Genomic DNA, 20,475 nt, shown 5'->3' with positions numbered 1-20,475 from the left:
AGAGCGTTATCACACAGTCATCCAGAACAGCTGGTGCTCTCATGCATGCTTCAGTGTGGCTTGCCTCAAAGCGACCATAAAAAGGCATTTAGCTTGTCTGGTAGGCTCGCGTCACTGGGCAGCTCGTGTCTGGGATTCCCTTTGTAGTCTGGAATAGTTTAAGCCCTGCCACATCTAACGAGAATAACAGCAAAGTAGCTGCATTTGCATTTGTTTAAGCGGTTTTCTAGTGACATTTATTTGGAAACATCCATAACAATGAGCGAATGAGGCACGATTTCGCCTGGCATAGAACGTGCTCAGTTCTCAGGACACTGTAGTTCAGAGGAGCTAGCCAACAACACAGCTAACATAATCACTCCAAATTGAAGATGGAAAGAAACCAGCTGCATTCATTTTGTTTGACATTTTTGTATTTATCTATAAAAATTATTATGGTGATTCATGATTTTGACTGGTTGAGAAACGCTGCCTTCCCGTCTGTCGCTTCTCGACACGTTCATTACTATGGGACACCTGGAGATCAAAATAGAATCTTGAAACAATGTTGCAAATGTCGGAGACCGACAGCAAGGTTTATCTCCTCTGTTGAAAACTAAATGTTAGTTAGTTAGTCTGAAAGAAATGTGAGATAATGTCTAGATGCTTTTATTGCAGAAATCAAGTTTATAAATTGCCTGGCTGGGCTGATGAGAGTGGATTGCGCAGTCAGATGGAACAGAGTAAATAGGCATTTTAACGTCATAGATTTAGCCGGTGGTAACTTGTGGATTAGACAACAGCTGGAATGCGCTTTTAACCAATCAGCATTCAGGATTAGACCCACCCGTTGTATAAAGGCCAACAAAGACGGTTGAGGTTTGGAATAAATGCCCACACAATTGATACTCTGCTACGGACTATTTATTTTGTTCACAAATCAAGAAAAATATATGCAGCATTTCTAAATAAATATGTATTTTTCAAAGAAAGACACTATACAAATAAGGAATATCTATTTAAACAGTTCAACTGTTTAGTTCCATGCTGAGAGAACGGCAGCGTCTGTATTCTGCCATGAAGGAAAACAATACCACACCAAGTCAATGAGACGGTTTTTTCCTATACAAAAAAATGATGAATACCAAAAACATTCCTGAAAAACAGCAGGCAAAAAAAAAAGTTAAATAAAAATAAAGTGACAAAATATTTCATACAGCGATAAAAATAAACTTTAGTCAATAAACAGAATAGATCGAAGTATTTGTACAAATACCACAGAATGACATCAATATTTCAATAACATTAGATACTGCATATTAGATTTACTTTGTGATGTAAAACAGGATGAGAGAGAGGAGGAATGACTGCGTAAGTAAGTCTTGACATACAGTTCAGACCAACTTCCCCAAAGTTCCAGGAGGATTCACAGATTTCCTGCTTATTATTTTACAACCTACAGTAGTAACATCTTCAGGGTTAGGTAGGCTACAGCACATACTCCCTTATACAAAAATGTACAAAACATCAGCCTCTAACTAGTTACACCAGAATACTGTCCTTTTTTTTACAGTAGTAGGACAGTACAAAACATTGTGCCTAGAAGTTGTGTTGAGGAGACGCAAAGGTGACCCGGTGCTGGCCCCCCTCGGTCCCCGCTAGTCATGTGACCTCAGTCATCGATGCCGAATGGTTCTGGAAGACAGAAGGGGGATTTTTTTTTATTTGATTCTCTAAGAAACAGAAAATGTAGGTTTATAACTGTGGTTGATGGTCCAGCAAACATAAAGCAAGCGAGTGTGGTATGCATATCCCAAATTTGACAAAACCAGTGCTGAGCAAAAATAAGATTCTGGAAGACAGATGCATTTTTGTTAAGAATTTCATAAGCAACTAAGAATTACTAAGAAAACTAAATTGAGGCAAAATGTTTTAAAGCATAGGTACCTGCCAAAATAAAGTCTCTTAATAGAGACCACCAGCCAGAACAGCTTCAATGCACCTTGGCATAGATTCTACAAGTGTCTGGAACTCTATTGGAGGGATCCACGAAAGATTCAATATTTTGGTGTTTTATTGATGGTGGTAGGAAACGCTGTCTCAGGCTTCAGTAACTCCCATAAGTGTCCAATTGTGTTGAGATCTGGTCACTGACGACCATGGTTTACATCGTTTTCATGCTCAAACCATTCAGTGACCACTTGTGCCCTGTGGATGGGGGACATTGTCATCCTATAGGGGCATAGCCATGGTAGCCAAAATAATGACTCATCATTTTTATACATAACCCTAAGCACGATGGGATTGTAATTGCTTAATTAACTCAGGAACCACTGTGAGGTGCTTGCAACTGCTTTCAATATACACTTTCTAGCCCTCATTTACTCACGTGTTTCCAGTATTTTGGCAGTTACATGTACAGTGGAAAAGCTAATGGACGTGTATTCATGCACGTCCTAAACCTGAGAAAATATATCCTGACAAAGAAATGATAGACCTCCACTGTAAAAAGTACAGTAGCTGAATAGTAAAGCGGGCGACGGCCTCGGAACAGTAGCTGAATAGTAAAGCGGGCGACGGCCTCGGAACAGTAGCTGAATAGTAAAGCGGGCGACGGCCTCGGAACAGTAGCTGAATAGTAAAGCGGGCGACGGCCTCGGAACAGTAGCTGAATAGTAAAGCGGGCGACGGCCTCGGAACAGTAGCTGAATAGTAAAGCGGGCGACGGCCTCGGAACAGTAGCTGAATAGTAAAGCGGGCGACGGCCTCGGAACAGTAGCTGAATAGTAAAGCGGGCGACGGCCTCGGAACAGTAGCTGAATAGTAAAGCGGGCGACGGCCTCGGAACAGTAGCTGAATAGTAAAGCGGGCGACGGCCTCGGAACAGTAGCTGAATAGTAAAGCGGGCGACGGCCTCGGAACAGTAGCTGAATAGTAAAGCGGGCGACGGCCTCGGAACAGTAGCTGAATAGTAAAGCGGGCGACGGCCTCGGAACAGTAGCTGAATAGTAAAGCGGGCGACGGCCTCGGAACAGTAGCTGAATAGTAAAGCGGGCGACGGCCTCGGAACAGTAGCTGAATAGTAAAGCGGGCGACGGCCTCGGAACAGTAGCTGAATAGTAAAGCGGGCGACGGCCTCGGAACAGTAGCTGAATAGTAAAGCGGGCGACGGCCTCGGAACAGTAGCTGAATAGTAAAGCGGGCGACGGCCTCGGAACAGTAGCTGAATAGTAAAGCGGGCGACGGCCTCGGAACAGTAGCTGAATAGTAAAGCGGGCGACGGCCTCGGAACAGTAGCTGAATAGTAAAGCGGGCGACGGCCTCGGAACAGTAGCTGAATAGTAAAGCGGGCGACGGCCTCGGAACAGTAGCTGAATAGTAAAGCGGGCGACGGCCTCGGAACAGTAGCTGAATAGTAAAGCGGGCGACGGCCTCGGAACAGTAGCTGAATAGTAAAGCGGGCGACGGCCTCGGAACAGTAGCTGAATAGTAAAGCGGGCGACGGCCTCGGAACAGTAGCTGAATAGTAAAGCGGGCGACGGCCTCGGAACAGTAGCTGAATAGTAAAGCGGGCGACGGCCTCGGAACAGTAGCTGAATAGTAAAGCGGGCGACGGCCTCGGAACAGTAGCTGAATAGTAAAGCGGGCGACGGCCTCGGAACAGTAGCTGAATAGTAAAGCGGGCGACGGCCTCGGAACAGTAGCTGAATAGTAAAGCGGGCGACGGCCTCGGAACAGTAGCTGAATAGTAAAGCGGGCGACGGCCTCGGAACAGTAGCTGAATAGTAAAGCGGGCGACGGCCTCGGAACAGTAGCTGAATAGTAAAGCGGGCGACGGCCTCGGAACAGTAGCTGAATAGTAAAGCGGGCGACGGCCTCGGAACAGTAGCTGAATAGTAAAGCGGGCGACGGCCTCGGAACAGTAGCTGAATAGTAAAGCGGGCGACGGCCTCGGAACAGTAGCTGAATAGTAAAGCGGGCGACGGCCTCGGAACAGTAGCTGAATAGTAAAGCGGGCGACGGCCTCGGAACAGTAGCTGAATAGTAAAGCGGGCGACGGCCTCGGAACAGTAGCTGAATAGTAAAGCGGGCGACGGCCTCGGAACAGTAGCTGAATAGTAAAGCGGGCGACGGCCTCGGAACAGTAGCTGAATAGTAAAGCGGGCGACGGCCTCGGAACAGTAGCTGAATAGTAAAGCGGGCGACGGCCTCGGAACAGTAGCTGAATAGTAAAGCGGGCGACGGCCTCGGAACAGTAGCTGAATAGTAAATATAGTGTTGATAGACGTGGAGGGAAAAGTCTGTTGTGTTTTAAGGACATGTTGTGAGTAAACAGTCAATGACACAAATATTAATTTCCACAAAGTTTGCTGCTTCAGTGTCTTTAGATATTTTTGTCAGATGTTACTATGGAATACTGAAGTATAATTAAAAGTATTTCATAAGTATCAAATGCTTTTATTGACAATGACATGAAGTTGATGCAAAGAGTCAATATTTGCAGTGTTGACCCTTCTTCTTCAAGACCTCTGCAATCCGCCCTGGCGTGCTGTCAATTAACTTCTGGGCCACATCCTGACTGATGGCAGCCCATTCTTGCATAATCAATGCTTGGAGTTTGTCAGAATTTGTGGGTTTTTGTTTGTCCACCCGCCTTTTGAGGATTGACCACAAGTTCTCAATGGGATTAAGGTCTGGGGAGTTTCCTGAACATGGACCCAAAATATCGATGTTTTGTTCCCCGAGCCACTTAGTTATCACTTTTGCCTTATGGCAAGGTGCTCCATCATGCTGGAAAAGGCATTGTTCGTCACCAAACTGTTCCTGGATGGTTGGGAGAAGTTGCTCTCTGAGGATGTGTTGGTAACATTCTTTATTCATGGCTGTGTTCTTAGGCAAAATTGTGAGTGAGCTCACTCCCTTGGCTGAGAAGCAACCCCACACATGAATGGTCTCAGGATGTTTTACTGTTGGCATGACACAGGACTGATGGTAGCGCTCACCTCGTCTTCTCCGGACAAGCTTTTTTCCGGATGCCCCAAACAATCGGAAAGGGGATTCATCAGAGAAAATGTCTTTACCCCAGTCCTCAGCAGTCCAATCCCTGTACCTTTTGCAGAATATCAGTCTGTCCCTGTGGTTTTCCTGGAGAAGTAGCTTCTTTGCTGCCCTTCTTGAAACCAGGCCATCCTCCAAAAGTCTTTGCCTCACTGTGCGTGCAGATGCACTCACACCTGCCTGTTACCATTCCTGAGCAAGCTCTGTACTGGTGGTGCCCCGATCCCACGGCTGAATCAACTTTAGGAGACGGTCCTGGCGCTTGCTGGACTTTCTTGGGCGCCCTGAAGCCATCTTCACAACAATTGAACCGCTCTCCTTGAAGTTCTTGATTATCAGATAAATTGGTTGATTTAGGTGCAATCTTACTGGCAGCAATATCCTTGCTTATGAAGCCCTTTTTGTGCAAAGCAATGATGACAGCACGTGTTTCCTTGCATGTAACCATGGTTGACAGAGGAAGAACAATGATTCCAAGCACCACCCTCCTTTTGAAGCTTCCAGTCTGTTATTTGAACTCAATCAGCATGACAGAGTGATCTCCAGCCTTGTCCTCCTCAACACTCACACCTGTGTTAACGAGAGAATCACTGACATGATGTTAGCTGGTACTTTTGTGGCAGGGCTGAAATGCACTGGAATTTTTTTTTTAGGGATTCAGTTCATTTGCATGGCAAAGAGGGACTTTGCAATTCATCTGATCACTCTTCATAACATTCTGGAGTATATGCAAATTGCCATCATACAAACTGATGCAGCAGACTTTGTGAAAATTAATATTTGTGTCATTCTCAAAACCTCTGGCCACGACTGTCCAGTACCTCTATATATACTATACGACTGTACATGTCAGTAGTATGGTATAGTCATAGGATTGTGGAGTCGTTCCACCTCAAAAAACACAAGAGAATATTGAACAGTAGTGTTAATTACCTGTGCAGTATTATTGAACAGCAGAGTTAAGTGGTTACCTGTGCAGTATTATTGAGCAGCAGTGTTAAGTGGATACCTGTGCAGTATTATTGAACAGCAGTGTTAAGTGGTTACCTGTGCAGTATTATTGAACAGCAGTGTTAAGTGGTTACCTGTGCAGTATTATTGAACAGTAGTGTTAAGTGGATACCTGTGCAGTATTATTGAACAGCAGTGTTAAGTGGGTAATTACCTGTGCAGTATTATTGAACAGCAGTGTTAAGTGGGTAATTACCTGTGCAGTATTATTGAACAGCAGTGTTAAGTGGATACCTGTGCAGTATTATTGAACAGCAGTGTTAAGTGTGCAGTAATATTGAACAGCAGTGTTAAGTGGTTACCTGTGCAGTATTATTGAACAGCAGTGTTAAGTGGTTACCTGTGCGCTGAGTGTCTCCAGGGGGCTCTGGATGCGGGGGAAGGTCATTAGGGGGAGACCACGGTAATCTTCACTCTTCTGTTTGGCAGGGGTGGAGCGAGCTCCTTTAAAGTTGTTCACCACACAGATCCCCTGAAGGAGACACAGCGTCACTGAAACATCCCCTGACATGAAAACGTCACAGAGCAAAAGGCTGAACAGTATTAGGGTTCCCAGGGTTACACACGTTACACATTCCATGTTACAGACTCCATGTTACACACATTACAAATACCATGATCCCATTTCCATGACTACAGCAAAGAAGAATATCCAAGAGAAGAGCCACTGGCCAATCAATACATTTGATCCATTTATCTAATTCACCGGTGGGCAATGTTTCAACTCAATTATTTTGGCAATGAGCAAATTTCATGTCTGCTGACACTTCAACATCTTGAAAAATGCTGTGCAACTTCCAGTGTGAGTTTACTGTACACATTGAGGTTGTACCTGCTTTAAGTTACAGTTTTAACAGTGTTCAAGAAGGCTACTGTGGCTATTTGATCATAATGTAGGTCTACCAGAGTGACCTATCAGTGGCCTACCAGAGAGGCATCCCATCAAAAACAATGGAGAAATGCCTCCCATAACATTTGAACATGGAAATAGCTGTTGTATCATTCAGCCTACAGTAGCAGCCAATGTGTGGTGTTCAATGTAGACCTACATTCAATGAGACTTTTGAAATAAACATGCAGGTCTTGACATTAACCTGTTAATCCACTTGTCCTTCAGACAAGGAGGTGACTGAAAATGTTGTGTTGTTAAAATGAAAATGCATTATTATCCCCATACCATTATTACAGAGAATCAGACAAATTATACAAACCTCTGCCTATTGACTACTTAGCTTATTCAACACTGTCTCAAAATACAACACTGCCCCTTTAAGAGAAAAAAAAAGCTATTTACCTGACTCGCTTTTCAAAGATGTCTAGAAATGTACACGTTTTGTGCTCTTGTAGGAAGCAATCACTCCCTTATCTATAACTGGACTAATAACTCACTAACTAGCAAATAATATGAACAAAATGTGCCCAGGTGGCTACATGCAGCTCTCACTATGATCTCAAAACAAGTGCATCTACTCACGACCGCTCATGCTGTAAACACAGTCCAGTTCAAAGTGAAAGGGACAGATCCATATATGGCAATGGTCTATTTGCATATAGGCTTACTGCTGCTCTGACTGGATATGGTGCACCAGTCTGAGTAAAGTCCTGCATGTCAATGCAAAAAAATATCTCTTACAGTTTGCTTTGCGTACTAAATCTTGCAAATTTCATTTTGTTTTGGTATGTTACATTGAAAGTGGCTAATATTGCTTTGATCACAATTCCCACAGTAAAGGGAAACATTGATAGTGTTAATTAACTAAGGGGGAAAACTGTAAAAAGTTGAGTGAAGTTCAATCTCGTGCTTCTCTGCGCGGGCTGATATTTCTTCTGCACGCAGCTTAGAGGGAACATTGCCAGTGGGAACCATTTAGATGCTGAGGAAGATTTTGACCAATAAGAATACAAGACATCCTCACCAGGAAGATCAGCTCCCATTGTGTGCTAAAAGAGATCAACACAACCAGATAAAAACGTCCGTTAGTCCTCACCAGGAAGAGAGCAATACAGCTACCAAGGATGAACCCAGCGATGACATCAGAACAGTGGTTCCGGTACTCCGAGACCCGGTTGAGCCCGGCGAGGAAGGCTGTACACAGGGTACCCAGGCACAGCACCGGTTTGGCCAGGCGACTACTCTTAGTCTTTATGGTGCTAGTGATGTACATCTGGAACAGGGAGAGACATGATGAGAGGTAGGACTGTCTCTATGGCGTCTGCCCAAGCAAATGTATCCATCATCATCCTCATCATAATAATAAAGTTGGGACAGTTCCAGCAGTACTCACAGTGACGTAGACAGCGGAGTACACACAGAGAGCTGTGTAACACTGACTACATTCAATACGACTACGCTGCTGACAGTAATACTCACCGTGACATAGACAGCGGAGTAGACGCTGAGCGAGGCGTCTTTGGAAGGGAAGGAGCGTCGAGCCTTCTCCACGATGACCGGGCTACCGGTACAGACGTTACCGTTGGAGATGAACTGGTGGTTGAAGCGACACTCGGTGCCGGTGTAGTTGGGCTTACACACAGACAGGAAGTACGGCGCCAGGTTGCCCGTCACCACCTGCCCCGCGTTTACAAAGATGTCTGTCGCAAACAGACCAAACGCAAACACACCTGGAGAGAGAGAGAGACAGTGAGACAGAGAGACGCAGAGAGAGAGAGGGAAAAGATACAGAGACACATGAAACTAAATGCTTCATTTCCAATGTTCATGAAATATGCCTTATTATCTGCCCTTAGTATTGTAATTCTCTGAGCCTGGCGCTGCCCCTCTGTCTGGGGGTCCTGTGTTCTGAAGGGAGAGACGGAGAACAATGGGCTGGGCTATGTCCCAAATGGAACCACAATCCCTATACGGTGAACTACTTTTGACCAGGGCCCTGTGTGCACTGGTGAAAGTAGTGTACTAAATAAGGAATACAGTGCTATTTTGGGATGCATTTTAACACATACGTAGTGTAACACGGTGTCATTGAGCACTGTGACACGGCGGGCCAGTAACTGAAAGGTTGCTGGTTCAAATCCCAGAGCCGACTAAGTGAAAAATCTGTCAACGTGCCCTTGAACAAGGCACTTAAACCTAATTGCTGCTGTAAGTCGCTATGGATAAGAGAGTCAGCTAAATGACATTTTTTTTTACATTTAAAAAGATACTATAAAATAGTTTGCTAAGAGTTGGCTACTCAACATGTAACTACGGTCAACATGTAATATACAAGTAACACCACTGACATGACCAGTAGGTCACCAATAACTAACCAATAAACCTGATGACTCTCCTGATGAGGGGGTTCAGGTAGCAGCACTCCCCCGTCACCATGGTCTTCTCCTGGGTTAGGAGCACCGCCCGTGTGGACTTCATGATGTACATGGAAACCTCCCCGATGAAGATCTGACGACAGACAGATACATGGTAATGTTAACACATTTAGCCTAACCTCGACCCTGGTGGACTTCATGATGTACAGTGGTTCTTCCTTTAAAAAAATTTGGAGCTTATGTCGCGACGGTTTGTGGTAGATGGTGTCAGATTGGGGTAAATTGCGGCATTCTGGCAACAATGGCTGCCACTTAAATAACGTGAATTCTGCGGCACCACGCAATCTGTGCTGCAGTACGCAGGAAGGAAGAACCACTGTACTTGGAAACCTCCCCGATGAAGACGACAGACAGTGTGACCACATTGTAACACTGACTGTACAAAATATTAAGAAAACCTGCTCTGTCCATGGCATAGATAGATCAGGTGAAAACTATGATCCCTTATTGATGTCACTTGTTAAAGCCACTTCAATCACTGTGTAGATGAAGGAGAGGAGACCGGTTAAAGAAGCCTTGATATAACTGAGAGGGTGAATGGGTAAAACTAAATATTTCAGTGCCTTTGAACAGGGTATGGTAGTAGGTGCCAGGAGCAACAGTTTGTGTCAAGGCTGCAATGCTGCAGGGTTTTTCACGATCAACAGTTTCCTGTGTGCATCAAGAATGGTCCACCACCCAAAGGACATCCAGCCAACTTGACAACTGTGGGAAGCATTGGAGTCGACATGGGCCAGCAGCCCTGTGGAACGCTTTTCGACAACTTGTAGAGTCCATGTGCCGACAAATTAGCATTAACACCCAGCCCTAACCCTTGTCACCTAAAACCCTCAAACTTTTACAGATGCACACCTCGCCTTCTGGATGATAGCGGGGTGAACAGGCAGTGGCTCGGTGGTTGTTGTTCTTGATGATCTTTATGGCCTTCCTGTGACATTGGGTGGTGTAGGTGTCCTGGAGGGCAGGTAGTTTGCCCCCAGTAATACATTGGACAGACCTCACTACCCTCTGGAGAGCATCCTGTTGGGCTGTATCACCGCCTGGTACGGCAACTGCACCGCCCTCAACTGCAAGGCTCTCCAGAGGGTAGTGAGGTCTGCCCAACGTATTACTGGGGGCAAACTACCTGCCCTCCAGGACACCTACACCACCCGATGTCACAGGAAGTCCATAAAGATCATCAAGGACAACAACCACCCGAGCCACTGCCTGTTCACCCCTCTATTATCCAGAAGGCGAGGTCAGTACAGGTGCATCAAAGCAGGGACCGAGAGACTGAAAAACAGCTTCTATCTCCAGACCATCAGACTGTTAAACAGCCATCACTAACATTGAGAGGCTGCTGCCAACAAACAGACTCAAATCACTGGCCACTTTAATAAAATTGATTTAAAAAAAAAAGGTATCACTAGTCACTTTAAATAATGGCACCCAGCACCACCCAGCCCCCAGCCCCACCACCCAGCACCACCCACCCAGCCCCCAGCACCACCCACCCAGCCCCCAGCACCACCCAGCCAGCACCACCCACCCAGCACCACCACCCAGCACCACCCACCCAGCCCCACCCACCCAGCCCCACCCACCCAGCCCCCAGCACCACCCACCCAGCGCCCAGCACCACCCACCCAGCGCCCAGCACCACCCAGCCTGGGCGGCCAAGGTAGTAATATATACTATTTAGCAGACACTTCTATCCTAAGCGACTTAGTCATGCATTTTCATGTGGGTGACCTCGGTGGGAATCAAACCCACGATCCTAGATCCTGATCATTATGGTCTACCAACTGAACCACACAAGACCAATTAACACCTCCAATCCAGAGTACTGTTATAGTTACATTTTAGTCATTTAGCAGACGCCCCTATCCAGAGTGACTTAGTTAACTAGGTGGAACAACCATATCACAGTCCTGGTAAGACTACATATCACAGTCCTGGTAAGACTACATATCACAGTCCTGGCCTAGTGGTTAGAGCGTTGGGTCAGTAACCGAAAGGTTGCTGGATCAAATCCCAGAGCTGACAAGGTAAAAAAATAAATAAACTGTCGTTCTGCCCCTGAACAAGGCAGTTAACCTGTTCCCCGGTAGGCTGTCATTGTAAATAAGATGTTAATCTTAAATGACTTGCCTAGTTAAATAAAAGGTTCAGCCTGTGTTGGCACCAGAGACAGGCATGTAGAGCTGCTATGGCTGCTGCCGAACTGTAGATCTACAGTGTCATCTAGTGTTCGTTCTCTGAACTAATGAAACAGTGTCAGTGCCTCAGTGACTTCAAAAACCATCGTTTTTTTCCTCCAGTGAATCTAGCAGTCATAATTAAACCTAGAAATCAATATTTCAGTGGAAATGAGGCTAATGGGAGCATTTGATCTGTAATTAATACAGATGCAGGATCTTAATTCGAACCAGAATAATCCTTAATACATTTTTCAGAAGGGGAAATCAAGTCTGAAATGTAAAAAAAAAAGTGGAAATTACATACTTCAGAAACCTTAAAACTCAAATACAGGAAATTTCAACAACAAAAGAGTGATCAAATTAAGAGCCTACATCAGTAGGATATATCTCTTCATTAAATATATAATATAAAAAAGATAATGGAGGATAATGTGAGATGATGTACTGAGAAAGCAAGATAGCGAGAAGAAATCAGACAGAGAAACAGTTACTGTATTCAAGATGGCGATGGGAGCCAAGCCACTTATTGTGACAGAGAGAGAGTGGGCAGAGAGAAAGAGGAGAGAGAGTGGGCAAAGAGAGAGAAAGAGAGAGAGAGAGAGAGAGGAGAGAGTGGGCAAAGAGAGAGAAAGAGGAGAGAGAGAGGAGAGAGAGTGGGCAAAGAGAGAGGAAGAGAGAGGAAGAAAAAGCGAGAAAGATCCAGAGCCAGCAAGATAGACAGAGAGTCAGTCAGTAACCTAGGTACTCACGATGGTGGTGGGAACAGCGGCGACCACGCAGTAGAGGATGAGGGGAGGGATGAAGCTGCTCTCGTCCACCCCGGGGTACGGCTTCATCAGGTCAGCATCGTTGCAGAAGAACCCCTGGACGTGGATGCCGAACGTGTCGGTCAGCTCAAAGTAGTAGGTCAGGAGGACGGTCCCTGCCATGATCACCAGCTGGAGAGACAACATCAGGGAGAGATCAGACTGGAACCCTAACCTAAATACAACCTGACTTAACTCAAAGTAGTAGGTCAGGAGGACGGTCCCTGCCATGATCACCAGCTGGAGAGACAACATCAGGGAGAGATCAGACTGGAACCCTAACCTAAATACAACCTGACTTAACTCAAAGTAGTAGGTCAGGAGGATGGTCCCTGCCATGATCACCAGCTGGAGAGACAACATCAGGGAGAGATCAGACTGGAACCCTAACCTAAATACAACCTGACTTAACTCAAAGTAGTAGGTCAGGAGGACGGTCCCTGCCATGATCACCAGCTGGAGAGACAACATCAGGGAGAGATCAGACTGGAACCCTAACCTAAATACAACCTGACTTAACTCAAAGTAGTAGGTCAGGAGGACGGTCCCTGCCATGATCACCAGCTGGAGAGACAACATCAGGGAGAGATCAGACTGGAACCCTAACCTAAATACAACCTGACTTAACTCAAAGTAGTAGGTCAGGAGGACGGTCCCTGCCATGATCACCAGCTGGAGAGACAACATCAGGGAGAGATCAGACTGGAACCCTAACCTAAATACAACCTGACTTAACTCAAAGTAGTAGGTCAGGAGGACGGTCCCTGCCATGATCACCAGCTGGAGAGACAACATCAGGGAGAGATCAGACTGGAACCCTAACCTAAATACAACCTGACTTAACTCAAAGTAGTAGGTCAGGAGGACGGTCCCTGCCATGATCACCAGCTGGAGAGACAACATCAGGGAGAGATCAGACTGGAACCCTAACCTAAATACAACCTGACTTAACTCAAAGTAGTAGGTCAGGAGGACGGTCCCTGCCATGATCACCAGCTGGAGAGACAACATCAGGGAGAGATCAGACTGGAACCCTAACCTAAATACAACCTGACTTAACTCAAAGTAGTAGGTCAGGAGGACGGTCCCTGCCATGATCACCAGCTGGAGACAACATCAGGGAGAGATCAGACTGGAACCCTAACCTAAATACAACCTGACTTAACTCAAAGTAGTAGGTCAGGAGGACGGTCCCTGCCATGATCACCAGCTGGAGACAACATCAGGGAGAGATCAGACTGGAACCCTAACCTAAATACAACCTGACTTAACTCAAAGTAGTAGGTCAGGAGGACGGTCCCTGCCATGATCACCAGCTGGAGACAACATCAGGGAGAGATCAGACTGGAACCCTAACCTAAATACAACCTGACTTAACTCAAAGTAGTAGGTCAGGAGGACGGTCCCTGCCATGATCACCAGCTGGAGAGACAACATCAGGGAGAGATCAGACTGGAACCCTAACCTAAATACAACCTGACTTAACTCAAAGTAGTAGGTCAGGAGGACGGTCCCTGCCATGATCACCAGCTGGAGACAACATCAGGGAGAGATCAGACTGGAACCCTAACCTAAATACAACCTGACTTAACTCAAAGTAGTAGGTCAGGAGGACGGTCCCTGCCATGATCACCAGCTGGAGACAACATCAGGGAGAGATCAGACTGGAACCCTAACCTAAATACAACCTGACTTAACTCAAAGTAGTAGGTCAGGAGGACGGTCCCTGCCATGATCACCAGCTGGAGAGGCAACATCAGGGAGAGATCAGACTGGAACCCTGACCTAAATACAACCTGACTTAACTCAAAGTAGTAGGTCAGGAGGACGGTCCCTGCCATGATCACCAGCTGGAGAGACAACATCAGGGAGAGATCAGACTGGAACCCTAACCTAAATACAACCTGACTTAACTCAAAGTAGTAGGTCAGGAGGACGGTCCCTGCCATGATCACCAGCTGGAGACAACATCAGGGAGAGATCAGACTGGAACCCTAACCTAAATACAACCTGACTTAACTCAAAGTAGTAGGTCAGGAGGACGGTCCCTGCCATGATCACCAGCTGGAGAGACAACATCAGGGAGAGATCAGACTGGAACCCTAACCTAAATACAACCTGACTTAACTCAAAGTAGTAGGTCAGGAGGACGGTCCCTGCCATGATCACCAGCTGGAGAGACAACATCAGGGAGAACCCAAATAATGTAGCAGACTGTGTGTCTAACCACAACCAAAGATAGATGTGGCTGGGGGTTACAGCATTTCTTTCACATGACCCATCAATTTAGACAAGTGTGTCTGGGTAAGAGTCAGCTAATATTTATCTCTTGACACTTTTTAAATGTTGATATTGCTGCTATGCAAGTAACCATTTCACTGTACCATTTACACCTTCTGTATCCTGTGCATGTGACAAATAAACATAGATGTTATTTGATATAGTGTGTGTTTACCAGAGACGGTATTGTGAAGAACAACAGGACCTGCACCACAGTCAGATGAGGATCCAGGCCAAGGACTAGATGAAGTGTATTTCTACCTGGAGCTTTTCCCCTTATTGTAGGCTGCTACTTTTATTCTTGACATCTTTGGTTGCTTACTACACTACCTTACTCCCTCTGTTTAGCACATGGCCTCACAAGTGAATCCTGAAAGTGTGTAGAAGACGTGGAGGAAGGAATTCACCTGGTTTCATCGGAAAGGTTCTTGGTCAACTAAATTGATGTGAGGACAATATTAGCATTACATGGAAGTTTGTTTTTTTACAAAACTCCTCTTTGGTCTCTATGAGAGTTCCACATGACAGACAGTCTTACCTCTAAGATCACTGTACTACCTGTTATTAGGTAACACCAGACAGACTGACACCTCTAAGATCACTGTACTACCTGTTATTAGGTAACACCAGAGACAGACACACTTACCTCTACGAAGATAAAACAGGGGATGATGGAGTAACTGCGCTGGGTGTTGTCAGAAGCCATGTTGTCTCAGCAAGGAACGTATCAGTCTGGATCTCAGTCTACAGGAGATGAAGGACTGTTAAAATCATGAAATATTGGGAGTCCATTCTGATTCCCATTCCTAAGTTCCTGGAGTCTGGAATTGACTCCAAGAGGAGTCAATTTCAAACCATGAACTGATTCCAGAAAAAGACTAAACACAATGTAATAGGAGAGAGGGTGACTGGACAACGCACAGTGAAACTACAATACAGGTTTAAACATTCAAAAAACACTGGCTGCATAAAGTACATGTGTTATATACAAACAGGGTTGGCAAATAGACTCATCTCTGAGCACTGACAAAAGAGTTGGTAAAGGGCGGGGGAAGAGGGGAGAGTTGGTATAGAAGAGAGAGTTGGTAAAGAGGGGGGAAGAGGAGAGAGTTGGTAAAGAGGGGGGAAGAGGAGAGAGTTGGTAAAGGGCGGGGGAAGAGGGGAGAGTTGGTATAGAGGAGAGAGTTGGTAAAGGGCGGGGGAAGAGGAGAGAGTTGGTAAAGGGCGGGGGAAGAGGGGAGAGTTGGTAAAGGGCGGGGGAAGAGGGGAGAGTTGGTATAGAGCGGGGGAAGAGGGGAGAGTTGGTATAGAGCGGGGGAAGAGGAGAGAGTTGGTAAAGAGCGGGGGAAGAGGGGAGAGTTGGTAAAGAGGGGAGAGTTGGTATAGAGCGGGGGAAGAGGAGAGAGTTGGTAAAGAGGGGAGAGTTGGTAAAGAGCGGGGGAAGAGGGGAGAGTTGGTAAAGAGGGGAGAGTTGGTAAAGAGCGGGGGAAGAGGAGAGAGTTGGTAAAGAGGGGAGAGTTGGTAAAGAGCGGGGGAAGAGGGGAGAGTTGGTAAAGAGGGGAGAGTTGGTAAAGAGCGGGGGAAGAGGGGAGAGTTGGTAAAGAGGGGGGAAGAGGAGAGAGTTGGTAAAGAGGGGAGAGTTGGTAAAGAGGGGAGAGTTGGTAAAGGGCGGGGGAAGAGGAGAGAGTTGGTAAAGGGCGGGGGAAGAGGGGAGAGTTGGTAAAGAGGGGAGAGTTGGTAAAGAGGGGAGAGTTGGTAAAGAGCGGGGGAAGAGGGGAGAGTTGGTATAGAGCGGGGGAAGAGGGGAGAGTTGGTAAAGAGCGGGGGAAGAGGGGAGAGTTGGTAAAGAGCGGGGGAAGAGGAGAGAGTTGGTAAAGAGCGGGGGAAGAGGGGAGAGTTGGTAAAGAGCGGGGGAAGAGGAGAGAGTTGGTAAAGAGCGGGGGAAGAGGAGAGAGTTGTTATAGAGCGGGGGAAGAGGAGAGAGATGGTATAGAGCGGGGGAAGAGGAGAGAGTTGGTATAGAGCGGAGGAAGAGGAGAGAGTTGGTAAAGAGCAGAGGAAGAGGGGAGAGTTGGTAAAGAGCAGAGGAAGAGGGGAGAGTTGGTAAAGAGCGGGGGAAGAGGAGAGAGTTGGTAAAGAGCGGGGGAAGAGGAGAGGAGGAGAGGTGAAGAGTGGAAGGAAGAGGAAACAAGCAGAGAGGTTACAGTGGTTCCCAAAGTGGGGGCTTTAGGCTCCATGTGGGGTCCCCTGAGAAAATCTGTACTAATCTTAAATTAGGAATTAAAAAAAAAAAAATAATGTTTCAAAATGAACACGTTCTATAGTTCTATAATGAACATGCAAACAGTTCTAAACACGCTGAAAAACCTGCGTTTCTAAACTCATCTCAAACGCCCACTGGAGTTTACAGTTCACCCATTAACAACATTTTATACCACCGCATTACTAATACAGAATCCTAAGTAATATTCTAATGATTCATGTGATCATGTGTGTGCGTCATTGATGTCTGTTTGTGTGGAGCTTGATTAGTTAATGGAATACATATGTGAACGCTGTGTCATATGAGAAACGAGATATGTAAAGAGTTGGTGATTTTATTCAATTCATCATTAAAACTGACTTCATAGTTCTGATGCTACGTGTTTGTTTGAACCGTGGCCGGGGCGTACCAGGGGGGGGGGGGGGGGCGTACCGTGGGCGGGGCGTGGACGGGGCGTACCAGGGGGCGCGTACCTGGGGTACGCTGTGGAGCTGGGGTGTGGGAGGACGCTGTGGAGTTGGGGTGTGGGAGGACGCTGTGGGTGTGGGAGGACGCTGTGGGTGTGGGAGGACGCTGTGGGTGTGGGAGGACGCTGTGGGTGTGGGAGGACGCTGTGGGTGTGGGAGGACGCTGTGGGTGTGGGAGGACGCTGTGGGTGTGGGAGGACGCTGTGGGTGTGGGAGGACGCTGTGGGTGTGGGAGGACGCTGTGGAGTTGGTGTGGGAGGACGCTGTGGGTGTGGGAGGACGCTGTGGGTGTGGGAGGACGCTGTGGGTGTGGGAGGACGCTGTGGGTGTGGGAGGACGCTGTGGAGTTGGTGTGGGAGGACGCTGTGGAGTTGGTGTGGGAGGACGCTGTGGAGTTGGTGTGGGAGGACGCTGTGGAGTTGGTGTGGGAGGACGCTGTGGAGTTGGTGTGGGAGGACGCTGTGGAGTTGGGGTGTGGGAGGACGCTGTGGAGCTGGGGTGTGGGAGGACGCTGTGGGTGTGGGAGGACGCTGTGGGTGTGGGAGGACGCTGTGGAGTTGGGGTGTGGGAGGACGCTGTGGAGTTGGGGTGTGGGAGGACGCTGTGGAGCTGGGGTGTGGGAGGACGCTGTGGAGCTGGGGTGTGGGAGGACGCTGTGGAGCTGGGGTGTGGGAGGACGCTGTGGAGTGGGAGGACGCTGTGGAGTTGGGGTGTGGGAGGACGCTGTGGAGTTGGGGTGTGGGAGGACGCTGTGGAGCTGGGGTGTGGGAGGACGCTGTGGAGCTGGGGTGTGGGAGGACGCTGTGGAGCTGGGGTGTGGGAGGACGCTGTGGAGCTGGGGTGTGGGAGGACGCTGTGGAGTTGGGGTGTGGGAGGACGCTGTGGAGTTGGGGTGTGGGAGGACGCTGTGGAGTTGGGGTGTGGGAGGACGCTGTGGAGTTGGGGTGTGGGAGGACGCTGTGGAGTTGGGGTGTGGGAGGACGCTGTGGAGTTGGGGTGTGGGAGGACGCTGTGGAGTTGGGGTGTGGGAGGACGCTGTGGAGTTGGGGTGTGGGAGGACGCTGTGGAGTTGGGTTGTGGAGCTGGGGTGTGGGAGGAAGCTGTAGAGTTGGGGTGTTGAGCTGGGGTGTGGGAGGAAGCTGTAGAGTTGGGGTGTGGGAGGCTATGTGTGGCATCATGTGCCATCAGGTTGGAGTTCACAGGGAGATCAGAGGAGGATAACGTCACCCTGTCTATGTCATCTTATTCTGATTTATCCTAAATCAGCCCTCCTACTCTGAGACACTTGATACATACGGCCCCAGACCACAACCAAAGGCCACTGGAATGACACACAGACAAGCAAATTGTCTGTATCACCAACCATGCTCGCGATTCTACTAATGGCGAACAAATGATGTCCATGAATGATTAGGCTACTCTCTCTCTCAGCTCGGTAAATAACTCAAAGCATGAAACTCGAGGACGGTGAGGTAATTATACAACAATCACGGCCTAAATGAGTTCCAGAGTGACAGGTGTCAGTCTGAGTTTATGGATCCTCCCTGGTAAAAGACCGTTTAAATAATTAAATGACCCTCGGAGGAGCATGATAGTATCATCCGGTCCTCCCTCCGCAACGTGTGGCTTCATTCTCAGCACTGACCATTGCAACAAAGTAACACTGGCTATATTTAATCGGCTGAAATACAAATGAACACTCCAGCAATGTCGGAACCAATTCCCCATTGCGCTCAGCCACAGTATATGAGCCTATCGACCCGTAGACGCTGTGAGAAGCAAGACAATAGCTGAATAGGCGAGTAGCAACAACAATTTGTCTATTTCTCAACGAGTGGCCGTGGCTGCCACCGACTGCATCACGGAGAACTTACCGTGTGATGAACGTATATTCCAATGAACGTTCAGATCCATCAAAAGGAATGGAAGAAAATAATGCCCAAACGCGTGCATGCTACTCCATATTGTTAACCACCGTTTCAGCGCTACAGTGTCTGCTCTGAGATGGGTGATGAGAATACCATCAAGTACCCCTCGCAACGGCACACAGAACTGGGAGGAGTCAAAAGTGTATTCTTTAAATTTGGCGGATCGCAACCAACTGAAAGGTGCGTACACCGCCACCTGCTGTAGTGGAGAGTGAGGCCGGACAGGGCCTTCCTATTCATCTATTTCTCTTATCTTGCCCTGTGTTTTTTACCTACTGTTCTAGAGTGTGAATTCATTGCACTTTGTGACACAAAAAGGACAGGGAAAGGGAAGAAACACTGCCCTTCCAACTAATCTCCCCACTCTTCCTACACCCATTAAACCTCACTACCAACTAACCCTACACCCATTAAAACCTCCCCACTATACCAACTAACCCTGTCCCCATTAAAATCTCCCCACTATACCAACTAACCCTGTCCCCATTAAAACCTCCCTACCAACTAACCCCGCACCCATTAAAACCTCCCCACTATACCAACTAACCCTGTCCCCATTAAAACCTCCCCACTATACCAACTAACCCTGTCCCCATTAAAACCTCCCTACCAACTAACCCTGTCCCCATTAAAACCTCACTACCAACTAACCCTACACCCATTAAAACCTCACTACCAACTAACCCTGTCCCCATTAAAACCTCACTGCCAACTAACCCTAACCCATTAAAACCTCCCCACTATACCAACTAACCCTACACCCATGAAAACCTCCCCACTATACCAACTAACCCTGTACCCTTTAAAACCTCCCCACTATACCAACTAACCCTGCACCCATTAAAACCTCACCACTATACCAACTAACCCTGTACCCATTAAACTCTCACCACTATACCAACTAATCCTACACCCAATAAAACCTCACCACTATACCAACTAACCCTGTACCCATTAAAACCTCCCCACTATACCAACTAACCCTACACCCATTAAAACCTCCCCACTATACCAACTAACCCTGCACCCATTAAAACCTCCCCAATATACCAACTAACCCTGTCCCCATTAAAACCTCCCCACTATACCAACTAACCCTGTCCCCATTAAAACCTCCCTACCAACTAACCCTGTCCCCATTAAAACCTCACTACCAACTAACCCTACACCCAT

General features: G+C 47.3%; 1 protein-coding gene across 2 annotated transcripts; it reads right to left on the bottom strand.

The window, feature by feature from the left end:
• Positions 1-885: 885 nt before the first annotated feature.
• On the bottom strand, positions 886-19,428 carry LOC139544448 (phospholipid phosphatase-related protein type 1-like). Of its 2 annotated transcripts, XM_071351559.1 has the most exons (8): positions 19,249-19,428; positions 15,291-15,388; positions 12,308-12,496; positions 9,316-9,448; positions 8,420-8,670; positions 8,037-8,213; positions 6,389-6,520; positions 886-1,674 (listed from the first exon to the last, which is right to left on the bottom strand). In XM_071351559.1, exons 2-8 carry the CDS (start codon positions 15,348-15,350, stop codon positions 1,642-1,644), a joined length of 975 nt encoding a protein of 324 aa, XP_071207660.1. In that variant the 5' UTR covers positions 15,351-15,388; positions 19,249-19,428; the 3' UTR covers positions 886-1,641. The 2 variants fall into 2 exon arrangements, with proteins under 2 accessions (XP_071207660.1, XP_071207659.1); XM_071351558.1 differs by lacking the exons at positions 15,291-15,388; positions 19,249-19,428 and having other exon boundaries at positions 12,308-12,610.
• Positions 19,429-20,475: the final 1,047 nt, after the last annotated feature.

The sequence above is a fragment of the Salvelinus alpinus genome, chromosome 18, assembly GCF_045679555.1.
Source record: "Salvelinus alpinus chromosome 18, SLU_Salpinus.1, whole genome shotgun sequence".
Classification (NCBI taxonomy): domain Eukaryota; kingdom Metazoa; phylum Chordata; class Actinopteri; order Salmoniformes; family Salmonidae; genus Salvelinus; species Salvelinus alpinus.
This window is presented reverse-complemented; position numbering and strand designations above follow the sequence as displayed.